Source organism: Vigna radiata, chromosome 6 (genome assembly GCF_000741045.1).
Source record: "Vigna radiata var. radiata cultivar VC1973A chromosome 6, Vradiata_ver6, whole genome shotgun sequence".
In the NCBI taxonomy this organism is placed as follows: domain Eukaryota; kingdom Viridiplantae; phylum Streptophyta; class Magnoliopsida; order Fabales; family Fabaceae; genus Vigna; species Vigna radiata.
The window spans coordinates 6,885,267-6,902,852 of NC_028356.1; the positions used below are offsets into that span (position 1 = coordinate 6,885,267).

At 32.8% G+C, this 17,586-nt stretch overlaps 2 protein-coding genes across 2 annotated transcripts in view; one reads left to right on the forward strand and one right to left on the reverse strand.

Moving 5' to 3' along the window:
- LOC106765249 (nucleolar complex protein 4 homolog) overlaps positions 1-8,013 on the reverse strand; it is a 9,543-nt gene extending 1,530 nt beyond the window's left edge. The window contains exons 1-11 of the mRNA XM_014649803.2: positions 7,437-8,013; positions 7,279-7,352; positions 6,949-7,010; positions 6,753-6,804; positions 6,380-6,480; positions 6,144-6,220; positions 5,831-5,932; positions 3,135-3,193; positions 2,871-3,045; positions 2,453-2,626; positions 305-461 (exon numbers count right to left, since the gene is read on the reverse strand). Of these exons, the coding sequence (XP_014505289.1) occupies positions 305-461; positions 2,453-2,626; positions 2,871-3,045; positions 3,135-3,193; positions 5,831-5,932; positions 6,144-6,220; positions 6,380-6,480; positions 6,753-6,804; positions 6,949-7,010; positions 7,279-7,352; positions 7,437-7,898 (1,495 nt within the window). The 5' untranslated portion in view covers positions 7,899-8,013. The remainder of the gene's footprint in view (positions 1-304; positions 462-2,452; positions 2,627-2,870; positions 3,046-3,134; positions 3,194-5,830; positions 5,933-6,143; positions 6,221-6,379; positions 6,481-6,752; positions 6,805-6,948; positions 7,011-7,278; positions 7,353-7,436) is intronic.
- Positions 8,014-16,204: 8,191 nt separating this feature from the next.
- On the forward strand, positions 16,205-17,586 carry LOC106765350 (HMG-Y-related protein A). Its single transcript, XM_014649932.2, has 2 exons — positions 16,205-16,404; positions 16,749-17,586. Exons 1-2 carry the CDS (start codon positions 16,354-16,356, stop codon positions 17,226-17,228), a joined length of 531 nt encoding a protein of 176 aa, XP_014505418.1. The 5' UTR covers positions 16,205-16,353; the 3' UTR covers positions 17,229-17,586.

Below are 17,586 nucleotides of genomic sequence, written 5' to 3' on the forward strand. Positions count from 1 at the left end.
CTCTTTAACCAAACAAACCATAAAATTTATGTACACTCACGACAATAGGAACCAGGAAAGGGGGACTATTTTGAAATCGGAATATCATCAATCCAATGATGCAGAAAATTTAATCTGTGATTCATAATGTCATGCTTAATCTGTTTACTCTAGTATACAAATAAGAAACATTATGCGCTTTTGTGTAGTACGTGTGCTTTATTCTCTAGTATACAATCACACAGTTTTCCAGCATTCGCAAGGTCTGATTTGGAACCGCGAATAGACTGAAGTTAGATTGGAAAAAAATATCAAAGAAACTTACTCATAGCAGCTGACTTCTTGGGATCGGTTTCAGTATTGTTAAAATGGTCAATGCCTGGTTTCTGGCAGGGTATGGCACTAGTCTTAACATTATCCGAGTTCACAGTTGTTCCTTCATCTGTTCTATGGTCACTTTTCCCTTCGTCAACACCATCTTCCTGCTCATATATCAGAAATTATAAATCAAATCAAAATAGAAAGAAATATTTTTCAACACATTAACAGACATATCCTTACCAACTTCAAAGAGGAAAGAGATTTTGAAATTTGACATGAAAAACACACCCTAAGAAAGTGATAAAAAAAATGAAAATAAGGTTCCCAACTACTTTTGACATGTACAATTTCACTTTGCAATTCCATTCTAAATATGACATTAAGTAAACTGGCTACTGACTATTTTAAAGGTCAAATCCCCTAGGGAATCCAGTGCCGAATTATGACAGCGGAAGTAAAAGAAAACCCAAAAGCATTCATAGCTCCACGCTCAGGCAGTACCATTTTTTATAAAGTCTCTCCTCTTTCGTAATCCTCTACATTGCTCTTATAATGTTCCATATATATAAGACCAACTCCAGATTCAATCACCTAGCCTTGCCAGATCATTCTTAACCAAGAATCCAGTGTCTTAGCTACCCCTAAAAGAAAAAGAACTGAGCAAACAAAAAGACAGTGGCAATCATCTACTATACAACCAATCTGGAAGAAAAAAAAGTTCATCAAAATATATGGTTGTCCAAGCCAAAGCCAAAATTAATTTCATATGATCATGCGTTATAGGCCACAGCTAACATTTTTCTTTTCCACATCTCAGCCATTGCATGGTTAAGCTACAATCCAATCCACAAAGCTAACATAAGACAACAGTTGAACAACCTCATTGAATGCAATAATAACTTGAAACAAACGGAAAAGTCAGTTCAGATCGTGACATATAGTCATATACTGTCTTTCAAATGAAGAAGCGGCCATATAATGAGCTCAACAGACTACGATTTCAGTATCACTGCTCTAATCCCTTTCCCTAGCGCCCTAGTATTTTCATGTGATCCTCAAAAACTTCTTTAACTACTGTTTTTAAAACTGAACAGACTGATTCAACTAGGAACAAGTTCAGTAGACCAAAAAATTTATTCTCTCAACTAATGAAAACTGGTCCAAAGCCGGTTTGAATTAGTATTTTTAAAACTAAATACATTTTTTTTAACAAAAAACGTTGATAAATAAAAGCACATTTAATAAGGATAACTCAGGAATAAATTATTTTACCAATTATTACTAATTTTTATTTTACAAAACATAATTTAGTCACTCATTAATTGACAATTTTTTTATATCTTCCTTTCCTTAAATTTTATAGTATAGTAATTTGTGGTCTTCTTTTTTATTCTAGATGTAAATTTGTCATCGTCAATGGACACCACTGTATTTTGATCAAGCATAAACCTAAGCATGGTTATCAAACTCTCGAGTTAACTCGTAAACTCGTAAGATGGCTTTCGAGTTAACTTAAAAGTAAACTCATTTTCTACATAAATTCGGTAGAATCAACTGTGAAATCGGTAGGATCGTGTAGAATCGCAAGTTTGGAGCGATTATGCAAGCTTGAAAGGGGAAAAATTAAGAAAAATGACCATATTTATGTTTTACAACATTTATTTTTATGAACAATATATCTATAAATTTTATTTGTTTAAAGTTCTATAATTTTGTAGACTTGTTTGAATTAAGATATTATCTATATAATTTTTTTTCTCTAAAGTAAACTCTTACGAGTTTATCAATCAAGTTTACGAATCGAGTTTACGAGTCGAGTTTACAAGTCGAGTTTACGAGTCGAGTTTACTCGACTCTCACGAGTTTATGTAAACTCAGAGTTTACGTAAACTCTCAAGTTTGATAACCTTGAACCTAAGTATTAAGATATATTTGATTTGGTCTTTAATGTGTACTTTAAATGTTAGGAAACTATAAATTATGTTTTATTTTAATTTACTGTTATCAACCATCAAGTCTTAAATAAGTGTCTCCAGCTGTTCAATGACTATTTTGTTTTTATCAACCTGGTCTCTTACACTGAAGATGCAATCAAGAAACCAAAATTTAAAGTACTAGGCGACAAATTCAGATGAAAGGAAGCTGTATTTACCCGGTGCACCAAACAGTTGACTGAAGGATGTCTACGCAAAATATTGTGAATCAGAGCCGTAATAACTAATGCCCCTGAAGGAGGAACTGAAAGCAACAACCTACTCAGTTTCTTTGCAAAGGAAGCAGCCAGGTAAGCTGGAAGAAGAGGTGACTTGAGGCAAGAATCAAGAAGCTGCAATTAGGAAGTTACATACTTTTAGCAAGCAGCTCATGCATAAGATTTGCATCGGACAAAACCTTTATAATCATTCACTTAATCTCTACAAATTACGCTTGCCAACTCACTTAATTTTCATAATTGAACATTAATATCTCCTTCATACATCTGAACAGAAAGCATTTTTTTATTCAAAATTCTACTTTGTCTATTTTTACCCGTCATAGGTAAAAATAAAAAATAGTAAACAAATAGTTACCTGCAAAAACCTTGCTCGATGTTTTGCCATGAAGGTGGATGGAACTAAGAGGGCATATAGTTTTTCATAGAAATTTGGGTATTCCAAGCCATACTGGGTCATTAGGACAAAAAGGCTGCTAAGAGCCATCACACTGACTACACCACCAACATCATATGACCTTGTTAAGAAATCACTGCACACAATAAAAAGTAACATGATGCCAGATTCAACTTCTTGTTATCATAATAAATTGCTAAAGTTAGTAGAGCAATAGATGCTTACCATAAGATGATGGGATTAGATAGATGAGGAATAACAGCCTGGTGAAGATTAACGAGAACCTGGAAATAAAAGTTATGCACATATTAATGCTATTGAAAGGGTTGGAGACAAAAATAAAGTAACGGAAGAGAGTACTGCTCTAGTACCATGTTGGGGAGGGAGAAATCAAAAAGGAATATAATGAATTTCGTATGTTTCCTAGTTACAATGAAGAAGAAATAAAATGATAATGAATAAAATCAATATTTAATACATTTCTATCATACTCAAGACTAAACATTTATAACGTGAAATTTGTATGATTGGACATTTGCAGTTGGCTGAATATCATATCTGGATAGGCCTTAGTACCATATTAGAAATGGACTGGTCCCAACTCACTTCCAAACGCTAACTCAAAAGAGGAGGATTACACAAGTCTGATAAGAGTATTCTAGTCACATTCTTGATCAATGTGAGACATCTTAATACAACCGCTTCATGCCCAAAACTATACTTTTAACTTCAAAGAAGTGAAATTTAAAAGAGTAAACATTCACAACGAGCAACAAACTATGAAAACTACACAGGCTATGATACCACATACGAAAAGCCTGGGCCTATCTCAAAAGCTATAACAAAGAAGAGTCTTATAAGGAGTATAAATCGTATTCCAAGCCAATTTTGGACATATTAACCTCAAATAATCAAGATTACTCGCAAACAACAATATTCTATATGAACCTAGTGCCCATCCCATATATGAAGTACTGAAGTAGTTTACCTTCAATGATCTTGAAGAACGTATTGGGATAACAAAGACGAGCTATTATCAACCCAACCCATGATTACACTTTAATTGGGTAGCTCATTTAACAATACCCAAGACATAGTTGATTTAAGAATCTTATCGCAACCGAGGTGTTTGTAACCAAAAGAATATATATGACCCGTTGATTAATAAAGGTTCTGAATGAAAAAATTAATGCCACAAACTGAATTAATCTGTTCTCTTCCAGAAAACAGCAAAATGTATGAACCGATGACTGGGACATTGATAGAAAGTTGGTATCATAATTAGAAAGGCCATAATTTCCTCACAAATGACAAGATGTCCTCTGTCTTAACCTTCCTTATTTATAGGCAACGCGCATCATTTATTTGATCAACTAACCGAAAATGTTGTAACTGCCAACTAATGTGTATCTATCAGACATTTAGCGAGCAGTGATTCAGAATCATGACCATTGACTGTACTAAAATTGGAGAGTGTTAGGAATATGGAAATAGAGTGATTCAGATTCATGACCACCGTACTAAAATTGGAGAGTATTAAGAATAAGGAAACATAGTACATATCGAAACTAGTGCTGTCAAAATAGATTAGAATTCGTAAGACAACCCAACCACCTCAAATTCAAATTGGGTTGGGTTGAAAAAAAAAATGGTGAGCCAGATTGACTCACTAACCCACATAATTTTGCTTGGATTATATTTGAAGTTTAAGATGATTTTGTATTATATTTGAATTGTATTCTATTTTTATTTTATTTTAAATTGTCTTTAGATTTTAACATTATTTTAGACTGAAATTTAATTAGATTTGAATTAAAAAAAAATATATTTTTTTTGGAATTGAAAAAAAAAAAACTTGTAATTAAGTGATAACACCAATCAATGATGTACCGGATCGGACTAGGTTCAAATTTTTTCAACTTGCTAATAAGTAAACTAGATTGGGTTAGCTCGTTCTGGTCAACCCATGGTGGATCGGGCCGGATAGTCCATTTTGACAACACTAACCGAAACCATCTTAACAAAAAATATCCTGAACCATGCCTCTATTGGTTAAAGAATTTTACCACCATGCCTATCAATAAATTAAGGTCCCAGTATTTAAATGGAAGGGAAACCAGAATTTCCAAGGGATGGCATATAAGTAAAAACGTTACCACACCATTGTATTTATAAATATTATGCTCATTGTTGTTAAAACTTTAATGTTAGGTGTAGGAACATAGGGCCAACGACTTTAAACCCATTTTGGTTCTCATTGCAAGATTATCAGGTAAACATGCGAAATCAAGGGATCCACACTTCTCAGGTCAACACAAAGATCCAGTTTTACAAACCAGCCCAGAATGGTTTCTTTTGTAAAAAAAAAAAAAAAAAAAGCATCATTTTGCCCAAATCACTCGTCTTGGCATGTGACACACCACCCAAATGCAACTCTCCTCCTTTTCAAAATTGTGTCCCCAGAAAATTATTAGAGAATGAAACAAAAGATGAAAATTAGAATTCTCTCCCAGGATTTCCCATTTCACTGGCACAAACTATCAAATTCGTAGAATGCCCCCTATCAATCCAATTTCCCCTGTTTATGACCAATCTCTTCTAACTAGTCCGACTAACTAACAGTTCTCCTTGTTTAACTCTTGTTACATATCTGAACAATGAAACCATATGGAAGGTGAGAACAACAATCATTATTTGAATGCTTAAGTACTGGTTGTGATTTAAAGAAAGTCTTTCACGCACACATGTTTCATACTTCTAATAGGATCATACAATCCATGTCACAATCCCGACATTTGTGTTTCTTCCCACTTCTTCCCCTACATTGAATCTCGTGACAACCTTGAGATATCTTAAATATGGAATTTATACCATGTTTCAGCAGCTATATTCAAATTTCAAAATCATAACTTTTACATTACCTCTTTGTAAACATCAAGTGGAAGTGGCAATCTAAGATATGCAATCCAAGCTTTTGTAAATTTTAACTTCATCTTCTTGGTAATTTTTGCTGCTGACAATACCTATACGTCAAACATGAAAATAGACAGTAAAAAACAGTAGACAAACAATGACAAGTGCTTAAATGAGAAGGTTCTACAATATATAAAATCATAAAAATAAAGATAACAAAAATACTAGGAATTTGGAGGATACGTGATGCTCAATAATGAAAAAGGAAATAGAATGGGGAGTAACATTTAACTTGGCAAAGAGTATGGAATAATAACTAACATTTTTGTTAGGTTTCTTGGACTTCAGCAGCTTATCATCAACACTCGTATCTCCAGAATGCTGCTTTTGGTCACTTTCTATGGACAAAAAACCCAAATGAAAAATACAGGTACACTTTTATAGTTCCTTAATCAAAAAGGAAATAGCATTATTAAATACAGAGTACTAAAGGAGAAGGGGCATGGAGGCACTAAATATTGTGATACATAGCTTCTAAAAAGTAAATGAGAACTCACCTGAGCTGCTCCACATTTCCAAATCAGATGTATTATTTGAGCCTTGGAGAGGAGGAACGTGCGATATAGTATAATACATATTGCGGATGAAACATTCCATTCTGAGAATAGTCCATTTTCAACTTATCATCAGAACAAAACTTTTAAAGTAAAGTATTCATCTCCTGTATAGCACTGAGTTGCAAAACTAAATTCATTGCCTATATGCTATAGCATGTTGTAAGCATGGTTTATGACAAAGGAAAAAAGAAAAAATCAATTTACACTAATATTAGGCTACTAACAACAATGATCTACAAACATGTATTGACTAAGGAAGGAAATAGAAAATCATGGAAGTAGCTTCAAAGCAACGGTCATAGGTCTTACTAACTTTGAGCTCAATTGACTTTCATTGTTGCCATCTGCACTTGCAATTTTGTCATCTGACAGGNATAAGCAAACAAATTATCCAATGGACTAATATTCAAATGGTGGGAAATCGAAAATATAATACACAAGTCTCCTGTTTGCAATTTCACAATATTAAAACCTAGACGACTAATACAAAAGAAAGGCTAGAAAAGCACCTGATTCATCTTTGCCTTCCAAAGTAATAGCGAGTTTTTTTAGACTTATAAATGTAAAATAGCTGCACCAGTAACTTGATAATTCAGCAAACAAACAAAACTCCTAAACACTCGCTCAGGTAAAAGTCAACAAGAATAACGTGTCAGTGAATTAAGGACTAACAAATTCATCCCCATAACACAAGCTACATAAATTCAGCCTTCCATAACAGGGGCTAAGAGCGAAACAATATATTCCATAAATCATAATAATATAAAAGAACCATGCTAAAAAAAGTGAAATGAACGAATAGTTGGTGTAGAAAAACAATATCAGCATAACAACCATACCGGACATCGATATATTTAAAATACTTCGACTCCAGAAGATCCACAACAAACGTAGCCGGACTAGTGGAGCGAACCTGATAGCACCAGTCCAAAACCAACAAAATTAGATCGAAACAACAACAACAACAACATTTATCAACAAAATTGGCATAACGTACAATGCTAAGGAGAAGTTTGTGGTACAAAGCAGAGTGGAAGGCGCCGCCATTGGCCACCTTCACGAACTCCATGAGCGTGTCTAGCACGAGTTCCTTTAGCGTCTCGTCGGACTGTGGCGAGGCAAGAATGTCGAGGAGTGACTTGAGGAACTCATCGAATTTGGAGCGGAGCCAGGTGAGGTAGATGAACTCGGACTGGTCAGCGACGGAGGGAGCAGCCGCGGAGGTAGCAACGGCGGAGGAGGAAGGGAGCTTTGGTAGAAGAGGGAGGAAGAAAGAGTGGAGAGAGAGTAGGGATTCGAGGACGTGGTGAGGAGGAGAAGAAGGGGAAATGAATGTAAGGAGAAGAGGGAGGTTGTTGATGTGCGAGGCGGAGGAAAGAAGCTGGCTCCCTAGGGTTTTCAACTCTGCGACGCCGTATCTTCCTTTCTTCTTCTTCCTTGGAGGATCCACGCACGCCATGGTTCGGCGCAGAAGAGGAAGCGCGGCAGCACAAGGTTTAGTATTACTACTATTGACTATTGAGGGTTTGGGTTTTAGACAGATAGTTTAATTTAATTGAATTCGTGTTTTACTTTTCCTCGATGCCAATAGGTTTTGTTTTCGGCGTCTATGAACATGTAAATATGAAAAAATTAATATATATACAAAACAATCAATAAATATAAATATATATATATATATATATACATACATACATATATATATATATATATATATATATATATATATGCTTCAATAAGATTCACTTACTAGTATATAATTGATATTTACGTACCCAATATTTTTTTTCTAAAATAAGATATACAAAATTATTTCACTTAAATTCCTTTTTTATTTTTACTATTTAAATTAAGTTAAAACATATATCACGTTGTTTGTATGGTTAATAAATCAACTTATTTTTGTTGCATATATCTATAATACACATATAAGATAAAAAAGCATGTCAGTTTCCAAAATAACACAAAAAAAAAATATAAGTTAACAGATAAAAAGAGAAATTAAAAAAAAAATCTTAAAAACTAGTTAAAATATAATATAATATTAGAATTAAAATACAAATAAATATTTTTTTATGAACTTAAACTAAAATTTTATAGTTTATTAGATACACAATTTGAAGATGATTTAGTAAACCCACTAAAGAAAATCAGGTAACATATTGCAACATAAAACTTATTTAGATTATATTATATTAACACATAATAAAAATGTTTAATTGTTTTAGGTAATTCTTCGAATCTATTTGGTTTTCTCTTCTAAAAAGGTATCAACTTTATTCATAGTTAATTATCAATTAAGTCTATTTTGTTATTTTTCTATTGATAATGTTAATTTTATGGTGATAAGACAAAAAAGAGTATAATGATGTGGCAATGAGGATTTTGTAGTAGTCCTCTCCATCTATCTTGGTCCAAACAAAATTGTGAGTGAAAAAGTTTGTCTTTTTATTTGTTGTTGCACGGGTGAAAAAAAAATTATGTGTTTTCTTGGGTTTGGAAAAAAAAAGAAAGGGGAAGAAAAAAGAAGTCACTAAAGCAAAAGAGCAAAAACATGCTCTAAGCGAGATTTATCAAAGAAATCAACTACACCACATGGTTGGCAAACCTTGTGCTTGTAAAAAAAAAAATCAAACAGTTAAGGAAACAATTCTAGTGGAGGAAAACAAACTGAAACTCAAGGAAACACAATTGGACAAGAAAGAATGAATTTTAGACAAATACTTACTTCAAAGGCTCTATAATCACACCTAGGACTGCAAACATGAAAAATCGACTCACGTGTAGGGTTATATTGCCATGGACCACTCCTTCCCCCGAACGACCAGAAAATCACCATTGGCCACTAGGCTAACTCGTTAAGCAAGTTGGCTTCTTCCTGGGCGAATTTGACAGCCTAAACCTATAACATTCGAGTCACTAGACGAAAAAATGGCTCGACCAACAAGTTACAAATCAGATAGCATTGATTTTTAGCCCTCATCGGGCGAGTTTGTCAACCCTGATATGTGAAAGTGGATATTTAATCATGTTTTCGCTAGGGTTTTGGATATTTCTCATTTTTACACAAATAGAATCACCTGGGGTGTTTAGGAGAGACTCTTAAAGACTATTTGATCTGTTAGGAAGTTCTCCCTCTCCTCTCTAGGCTTCCTTCTTCATTTATGGTGGTTTCCCCCTTTCTGGGTTTTAGGAGGAAAGTGGGTCAAGAATTGAAGGTGTTAATGCAAAGGAGAGACACAATTGGAACATGGAGCAACTGCCAAGAACCTTGGAAAAGGACACGCATCTCTCTTTAGTTTCAATTTCTTCCTTATTTCTTCAATTTGTAAAATCCTAAGTTCTTCACCATGGAAGGCTAACCCTATTTGTTGGTATTAGATGTAATAAACTGAATCTTATGTATTTTGTGATGTTAATGCATATGCTTTCCCATTTCAAAGTTAATATTTGATTTCTATGTTTAATGGTTGTTTTGGCTTAATCACCCCTGGCTTGATTTATGGTTCTTGGTATATTGGAAAACATGACTTCAACCCATAACTGAAATTGAATACCTAATGGAGCTTGTAATAGGGATAAAACATGATTCATTAGTAATCTTAAGAATTTTGAACTTAATGCATGATTGCTTGTTAAAGATTCAAGGAATTGGAACTTGATGAGTTATCATAAGTTCAAAGTTGTCAGGGATAGGATTTAAGTATGTTGATGAGCTGATTTTGACTTGAATATGGAATTGAGATTTTTGTAAATGCACGCGAATGAAGTTGACAAAATATAATAGTGACAATTATAAATAATCTGTTACAAAAAACAATTTCTTGTGTTTTTGTCAACTTTGTGGTCTAATTGAGTTGAAGTGCAAGAGTTGTTGAGTGTTTCGCAAGTCCCTCGTGACAGAACGATATTATCACTTGCTACGCTACGATTGGTGCACTTGTCGTTGGTTCTGCAGCCAATGATGCCTACTTTAATTATAACTAGATTATAGTGTTTCAGCCCGGTAAAGACAAAATGGCCTTCATAACTGGGAGTGTGAACTATTGCTATGATGTTATGTCGTTCAAACTTAAAAATGTAGGGGTCATTTACCAAAGGTTAATGGATAAGATCTTTTGTGAGCAAATTGGCAAAAATATGGAGGTGTATGCAAATGACATGGTTTCAAAGTTCAATTCCATGATGGTTCATGTTCAAGATTTACAAGAAATTTTCTACCAAATCAAGCGGTACCACATGCACCTAAATCTTAGGTTTTCATGTTACTCAACTGGGGAATTGAAACTAATATAGACAAATGTAAAGTTGGAAATGAGTCCAATAACGCTTAAAGAGGTTCAGAGGCTAGTAGGAAGATTAACGTCATTGCCACAATTCATTCCGCAACTAGTTGAGCATATACGACCCATAATAAAAGGCTATGAAGAAATACGCAAATGATTTGATGAGTGTGAAATGACCTTTCTATAAATAAAACAATAGATAGAAAAAGCCTCTTGTTGTACCTCTCAGTATCAAAGGAAGTTATAAGTGTCACTTTAATACAAGATAGCCTGCCCCAACAACCTATATATTTTAACAACCATGTGCTACAAGATGCATAAACTCGATATCAATACATAGAAAAAGTGGCACTAGCCTTGGTCACTGTTGTTAGGAGGCCATATCTCCTGAGTCATCAGATAATAGTAAAGATTGATTACTCAATCATTAAAATTTTGAGATGCCCGGAGTTGGTTGAGCATTGATAAGTGTGAAAAATACTTGTTTTCATACTTACTAATTAGCTCAAAGTTGTGTTTATTCATGACACGATCTGTTTTCCTCATAGAAAAGTTGTAACCGTGGCATATTCATTTGTACAATAATTTATACATCAATGGAGTATTGTCTGCAATTTCTCGCTAAGTCAGTCATTATTTGCTTAGCTATAAGGAAGAATTTTCGCTTAGCGCACCATCATAACTCGCTGAGTGAATTGCATCAGTTAAAGGATAAGTAGTTGATTTTTCGCTCAACGCATGCATAATTATGCAGTAAGCGAATTAATTAAATCTGATTTGGCTTTTAGTTCGAGAAAGACAAAAAAAAGAGTAACTTCTCACATACAAAATATGAAAACATTTGAGGAACTTCAGGAGGCTATTTCAAGGCATCAAGTCATCATTTTTTTGCAATTAATTGCTTCAAATGTGTACGTTCTAGATGACTAGGAGTAGCTAGAACTTTATATCATTATACACATATCATAAAAGTAAAACTGAAAATATTTTTTTTATCTATATTGAAAAAATAATAATTTTTTGTCCTAGTTTTTGTTCTACACATAATGTTTCCATTTTTTAAATGCCAAAACGATAACTAGTTCTAAATCATGTGTTGGGTAATATTTCTCATGTGTTTTTAATTGCCTAGAAGCATATATTACTACCTTTCCATCTAGCATAGACACCCTAATCTTTTGAAGGTATCACAAAGTGCTCAATATTATATTACTACATTTCTATCACAAAATTCTAACACAATGAAAGTGATTAATATTTTCAAGAGTCCACTCATAAATTATTTTGTCCACTTAAAAGTTTGAGAATTCTTAATGGGTTTAGTTATATGTACATATGTTTTAGAAAAATTCTTCAAAGAATCTTCTTAATACCTTATGCAAAATAAAAACACAAATTTTAGTTATTGTTCTTGATAGTTTTCTTATATAAAATTGTTACTACTTTGGTTGGGTTCACGATACTTTTTTGAAAATCACACGTCTTAAGAGTTTTACTTTCTCTAACCAAAACTTACACTTGGAAAATTTAACATATAATTGTTTGTCTTTCAAATTTTAAATAATATACTAGAGAGGTTTCTCATGTTCCTTAAGAGTCTTAAAATAAATAAGAATGTCATCTATAAAAATAACTACAAAATGATAAAAAAAAATGAATGATAAATCATGTTCATGTAATTAATGAATACTAGAGGAACATTAGTCAAACTAAAAGGCAACACTTCATAATCAAAATAACCATATGTGGTTTTGAATGTAATCTTTTTTTTTATGTTTTCTATCTTATTTACTTTAGTTACATGGTATCTTAACCTTAAATCTATCTTAGAAAACAATATGTTCTCTTAATTGGTCCATTAAATAATTTATCTTTTGTATTTATTTCTTTAGAGTGAATTTATTTAACTAATTAATATATAAATAACTTAAAACTTCTATATTTTTTTCTTAAGTAACAAAACAGGAGTTTTCCAAGGTCATATATTATAGCAAATGAAATATTTTTCAAGCAACTCTTCCAATATTTTTTTATAATGTTAGTTTAGAGAGTGAAATCCTAAATGGTGTTATTGAATTTAGTCCAATTCTAGGAAACAAATCTATTGAAAATTTTATCTCTTTGTTGGAAGGCAAACTAATGATATAATTAGGAAAACTTTAAGAAGGTTTTGAACAACTCCTATGTTTTTCAAATCAACTTTTTTTTCTTACTTTAATAAAAGATAATAACAAATATTTGTGAACTTCATTCTTTAAAAACTTAGTTAGTGTGTCGTTAGATGAATTCAAAATATCCTCAAAATTAGGAAATATTATAGACTTTTTCACACAATTCAAAAGGTCTTCATTGGAAGATAATATCTTTATATCCTAGATTTGATGGAAGAGGTTAAAGACACTCTTCACTGAATAACAAAATTGACATCAATGATGAAACATGACCAAAATGAAGGAATAAGCTTTGATGCCAAATAATTAAAACTCATTTTACATAGTTGAAGGAGACTCCATGCAAATGATGCGTTTGGATGTGGAAGCATGGAATAATGAAGGAAATGGAGTTTAAAGATTGGTTTGGGTGTGTTTCTTGAAGGAGGTTGGGCTTTCCCTCGAGGAAAATTTTTAGGAGAAGTCAAGTAGATAATTTATCCTATTGAACTTGGAACAAAGGAAAAGCTACAAAATTGGAAGAATATCTCTATATCATTCCAAAGTTGATTTGCAAAACTTGAGTCACTCCTATTTATAAAATGAAGGAGTTAACTTAAGAGAAAGAAATTGTAATGAATCTTAAACACTGAAAAAGCATCAAGAACCTTCTTCAAGAATGAGGATAGATGCACCTTTCAAGGTGCCTTGACCTCCAAGCAATGTTCTAAAGGTTTTTGAGGTATAAGTAAGCCCAAATAACACCTTAGTTTGCATAGTCACTCAAGAATCCGCTTGTAAAGTCAAAACTTTACATATGCGGGATGCTGTTTGATTTAATCGATTAAGTTATTTACATAATCGATTAAATTGGGGTTGTTACACTAAAATGACCAAATTACAAAACCCAAAAGAAATATACACTTGACCCAAATATAAAACCAAGAAGAAAGACTTATTACACAAAGAAAAAGCTATTCCTATACAAAATATAATACTCTTAATCATATATTTACAACAAGGAAAATGATTGGGTCTTTCCATTAGACCATGTTGTACCTTTGTGGATGAGTTTACATCAAGATTAAATCTAATTGTGAGAATGTTAAACAAATTAAATTTACAAAGATTTTTATATTTTCAATTAATATTAGACACCCAATCTATACACATTTTTTGGCAATTACAAATTTACTTGTGAGCTTTGAAACAATCAAACTAGTGTTCAAAAAAGGAAACTAACAATTCAAAGTGTTGAACAAAATAATTTAAAATAAATTAATAAGTTGCGCTTGAATCGTATAATACATTTATAGTTCTACCTTTGATGAAACATGCAACTTAGATTATATAATTGCTTTAAGTAGTTTTAACTTCAATCATTACACTCTTTTCATTGTGGTAGGTCTTGCCTTAGATGCAAAAAGATCGAAATGCATTTTTTCTTGCTCATATCCAAATATTATATTGTTAGGAATCCAAACACATATAAATAGGTTTTCCATATTTGAAATAGGCATATACTCTGAGATGACAATCTTTAGAATATTGATCATGTTTATACTTAAGATACCTTACACAATTATTTATAGGTTTGTTGGAATTTCCTAAAATAAATTGGGTGAGTTAAGGTTTTCTTTGGGGACGAATATATGATTTTCTTTCATTATGTTTCCTCATATTTAGTAGACACACAAAATATTTTAGTTTATTATTTTGAATATTTTAAAATCTTTCATAAATCTATGTTTGTGAATAAGCATAAAATAATATATTTTTTAATATTACAATTGTTTTTTGAATTGAGGTTCAAGTCTATCTTAAAATTTTATAAACCTCGTTCTCTTATACATATAATAGCAAAGTATATTTTCATAACTCATCAAACTTAAAGGTCTATTTTTTATGTCATTCTCCTTCATTTTAATTACATAAATCTATTTCTTTTATTCTCTCACATCATTAGATAAATATTTTTCTAAAACTTTTCCTTTAGATACTTATCAAAAGTAACGATTATTCTCTCTCCTTTTAATGACCTATTAATATTATCTCAATAACACTGTGTTCGTTTGGGTAAACGGTACTCTTTGTGCGTATTAGATAAGATAGATTTGCGAATGAATATGCATTCGTTTGTGTTGATGTAAAAACGAGTGGGAGCGCAAATTTAAGGGATGAGTGAGATTTTTTTATCCCGTCACAAAGCTCATATTTGCATAAATTTAAGAGAAAATGTTAAAATATCCCTTGAATGCAATCGATTCCAGTACATGACACGCAAGAGAATTAAAGTGTATCTTGTTCCATAGTCAGGTGTATTCGGTTCCAACCAAGAACTAGAAGCTGTATTCAATTCCAGAAGCTGTATTCGATTCCAATATCCCGTATTGGGTTTCACGAGTTGTATATTTGGTTCCACCTGACGAGTTATCCTTTATATTTGTTGATAACAATAATAACAATAATAATAATCCTAAAAAAATCTAACTTCGTGGAAAAATCATAAAATTTATAGTATATTTAGTTGAACTCTAATCACATTCATAAAATCTATCTTCAATTATCAAAATTTATTTTTTTCAATGAGAAAGTTGTAAACGAAATTGGAGATTTATTGAAATTAAGTTATGAAGAAAAAAGGTTATAATTATAGAAATTAATGACAAAATTTGTCACAATAATAAAATTATAAACTACAAAATTATAAAATAACATGTATTAACAAAAGCATGATAACAATCACATAATTCAAATAAAAGAAATAAGCAAACTTAATTGAAAACTATAAATTTTTTAAATATTCAATAAATCACAACTAATTATTAGATACTTAACTAAATATATCCAAATTTATTAACATAAAACTTAATAAAAGTTTAAAATTAATATTTATGTCTATTTATTTTTATGACGAATGTGAAATATTAAATTAAAATAATAAATATTATTATAAACCCACAAAAGATTCTGGTAGACTTTCAATTTTCAGTGATCCTAAAATTTAAATAAAAAAATGAAAAAGAGTTAAAAATTGGGACAGTCTTCCTAGAAGACCTCTTCCAAAAGAAGAACGAACCAAAAGACAACAGGTACCTTCAAATATTTCTACGAACAAGCACATTCCCGCCACGTCATCGATCCGAGTGACCTTCCGCAAATATATCTTAAGCCGTCAGATAGCCATCCTTTGCTTTATTCCTAGCCGTCCATTTTCACGAAAAGATGAACAAAGGATAGTTGTAACAGAGGGATGAAATTTTTTTCTTTATCTTTTTAATTAAATTTCTTTCCAATTTTTAATTTATTTGTGCTCCTTTAAATTCAATCCTCAGATCCTTGCTAGAGTCATCCGTATCATACTCTTCACTTTCCTTAAATTTTTTTAACCTTCCTCTATTAAAGTCTGCAGATTTTTGGTGGGGTTCGTTGAGGGTACTGTGCAAGCTTTTCAGCATCTTCACAACCTGCAACTTCTATGGCTACCGAAGAGGTTAATAAACCTCAGTCACTTCCTCCATACCCCGAGGTAATTTTACACCAAAACTCAGCTTCTAATTTTGAGTTTTTTCTTACCATAATGAAATTTTCGAACAAATTTCCTACCAAAGCTGTAGATTTTCCACTGATCTAACTGATCTATACATTTTCACCAACTTGGGTTTCTTGTTTTGTCCACCCTGCTCGATTTTTAGCACTTGTTAAGATTTTCGAGGAACTTGAGAAACCCTGAAAGAGAAAAGAGTTTTTAATTTATTTGGTATGTTATGTATTCTTGCAAGCTCAGGACGCTTGCTTGAGCCGTGATTTTCCGATAGAGACTTCGTTTTTGAGAAATTTATATTTTGTTAACTTTGGGTGGTGTTTATGTAGCTGATACTGAAAGCGATTGAAGCTCTGAGTGAACCAAGTGGATCCAGCAAATCAGCAATATCAAAGTACATAGAAGCGATCTATGGTGAGTTGCCAGATTCAACCGTTTTGGGGAATGAACTGAACAAACTGAAAGAGAGTGGAGAGCTTGTGTTCAATAAGAACAACTACATGAAAGCTGACCCAAGTGCCCCACCAAAGAGGGGCCGTGGAAGGCCACCAAAGCCAAAGGCCCCTGTGCCACCAGGCACCGTCGTCTCCCCTCCTCGGCCAAGGGGTCGTCCCCCAAAGGACCCAAACGCGCCTCCGAAGTCTCCAAAGCCCAAGCCCACCCCTGGAAGTGGAAGGCCAAGGGGGAGGCCAAAGAAGATTCCTCGCTCTCCGACGGCGGCGTATCCGGCCGCCGTATCCAGCGGAAGGCCCAGGGGTAGGCCTCCAAAGGTGAAGCCTCAGTTGACAGAAGTGAGCGTTGAGTCATAGAATTGTTTCTTTATTTGGGTGACGAATGTAGTGTTCCTACTCTTTATAAGTGGTCGGTGTGAGTTTAGATTCTGTGTTGATGTAATTTCGTTGTAAAATTATGTAGTGGTAGCTGACTTACTAAGAGGTTTTCTTGTTTGTTTTCCTTCCCAATGATCGAAAGAGAACAGTATCTTGTGCTAATTCTCGTGTTCTAACTTGTGAACCCATGATGTAGAAAAAAGGTTGTTGTTTGAGAATTGATGTGGTTATTTATCTGGGTAGATCTGTGGCAAGATACATTTAAAGGTAATGGGACAACGTAGGAGGACCCTAGAGACTGGTAGTGATGATGTAATAAATTTGACTGTGTTTGATA

Bases quoted from the DNA above. Each gene is read 5' to 3' on its own strand.
- LOC106765350 (XM_014649932.2), top strand. From the start codon at position 16,354: ATGGCTACCGAAGAGGTTAATAAACCTCAGTCACTTCCTCCATACCCC. The intron at 16,405-16,748 runs GTAATTTTACAC...GTGTTTATGTAG, and splicing joins CACTTCCTCCATACCCCGAG to CTGATACTGAAAGCGATTGA.